General features: G+C 50.9%; 1 protein-coding gene across 1 annotated transcript in view; it reads left to right on the top strand.

Moving 5' to 3' along the window:
• Positions 1-499: 499 nt before the first annotated feature.
• Positions 500-1,398, top strand: part of RTN1 (reticulon 1) — a 598,175-nt gene continuing 597,276 nt past the window's right edge. Inside the window, exon 1 of the mRNA XM_085626098.1 lies at positions 500-885. Coding sequence (XP_085482224.1) covers positions 630-885 — 256 coding nt within the window. The 5' untranslated portion in view covers positions 500-629. The remainder of the gene's footprint in view (positions 886-1,398) is intronic.

Genomic DNA, 1,398 nt, shown 5'->3' with positions numbered 1-1,398 from the left:
ATTCTATTTCGCTCTTTCAACCTTAAACATATAATTCAATATTGTTTGGGATCACAGGGATTAAATTAGTGGAATATTGGTCATACAATTCGAAGTTCTTCCGAGCAGGGGCCCCCAAAATCTTTCTTGCCCGGGGCCCCCAAAATCCTTAAGAGGACACTGGCCACCTGACAGAATTCCCCCCCCCCCCCCCCCCCCTGCACTGCATGTGTCTGCAAGGGTCTGCATTACACTGGCCATTGTAAAGATTTATGGATCCCTGGGGCAAGCTATATTTTTGTACCTTTGTTTGGAGCAATTTAGCATTCTATTGTCCGTTCTCTGCTATTTTAAGATCATATTATGCCAAACAAGATTGAATTATACGTTAAACTTTCGGGGACGCGGTCACATGTTTGCCAAGCGCCGTTTCCAAAGAGTTAACCAGCAGGGGATCCATCCCCAGTCGGTTTCTATGATAAGCCAGCAAGGGGCTGACGTCAGGACGGAGATACTGAAACCAAACAGGCCATTTTCACCTGCGTAACGCTCCACTAGAGAGGGTGCGCAGCCAGCTGCGGGTGTGAGAGACTGTAAGCGACTCTCCCCCCAGGTATCGGGTGCCAGCCGACCTCCAGCCCGCTCCTATCATGTCCGGAGAAGAGCCGCTCGGATTAGGGGCGCGGTGGTACTCTGCAGGAGAGGAGGAGGCTCGAGCCGCACTAGCGGGGCTCACTGGGAGCAGCGAACAGACAGCGACCGGTGCTGGTAGCCACCGTAGTCCGGGAATCTGGGACCAGACGCCGCCACTGCACCCGGGAAAGGACGAGGAGGAGCAGAGGTACCCAGGGAATTGGGACCAGGAGCGGCGCCCGCCCGCAGTCACCATGGAGACAGCATCCACAGGTACCCGGACAGAGCGCGCGCTGCTTCCCGTTATTAGAAAGCCGTTCTCGTTATGTAATTGATACCTGTGCACAAATATAGTACAGCGGGTGCCAACGTACCTTACGTGTCAGCATCGTTGCTTTTAAATAAGAGCCCACGTCTTCCGACATATTCTGTGTAGTGTGCATCTTCTTTACATTGCCATTTTAAAAGGAACTGTGCAAAGAGCCACAATGCACCTGGATTGTGTAATGCAGACAAACAGTACTACTAAAATAAAATAAAAACTGCCACTTTTGCGTCTTCATCCCTGAAAGTTCGCTTGCAATTCTCTGTTCTCATTGGTTTCAGGGCTTGCATCTCTACTGGTGTCTCCCCCACACCCCTCCTTTCCGTTGTATTGAGACAGATTCCGGAGCTGTGTAATGTATTGAGCCCGTGGCTGGAAACATCTTTTTTTATCACCACCCACCCGTGAGGAAACAAGGCATCTCCAAGAATTCTGTAACCCAGTCAGGTGGTCCAGAACTT

The sequence above is a fragment of the Triturus cristatus genome, chromosome 9 (assembly GCF_964204655.1).
Source record: "Triturus cristatus chromosome 9, aTriCri1.1, whole genome shotgun sequence".
In the NCBI taxonomy this organism is placed as follows: domain Eukaryota; kingdom Metazoa; phylum Chordata; class Amphibia; order Caudata; family Salamandridae; genus Triturus; species Triturus cristatus.
This window is presented reverse-complemented; position numbering and strand designations above follow the sequence as displayed.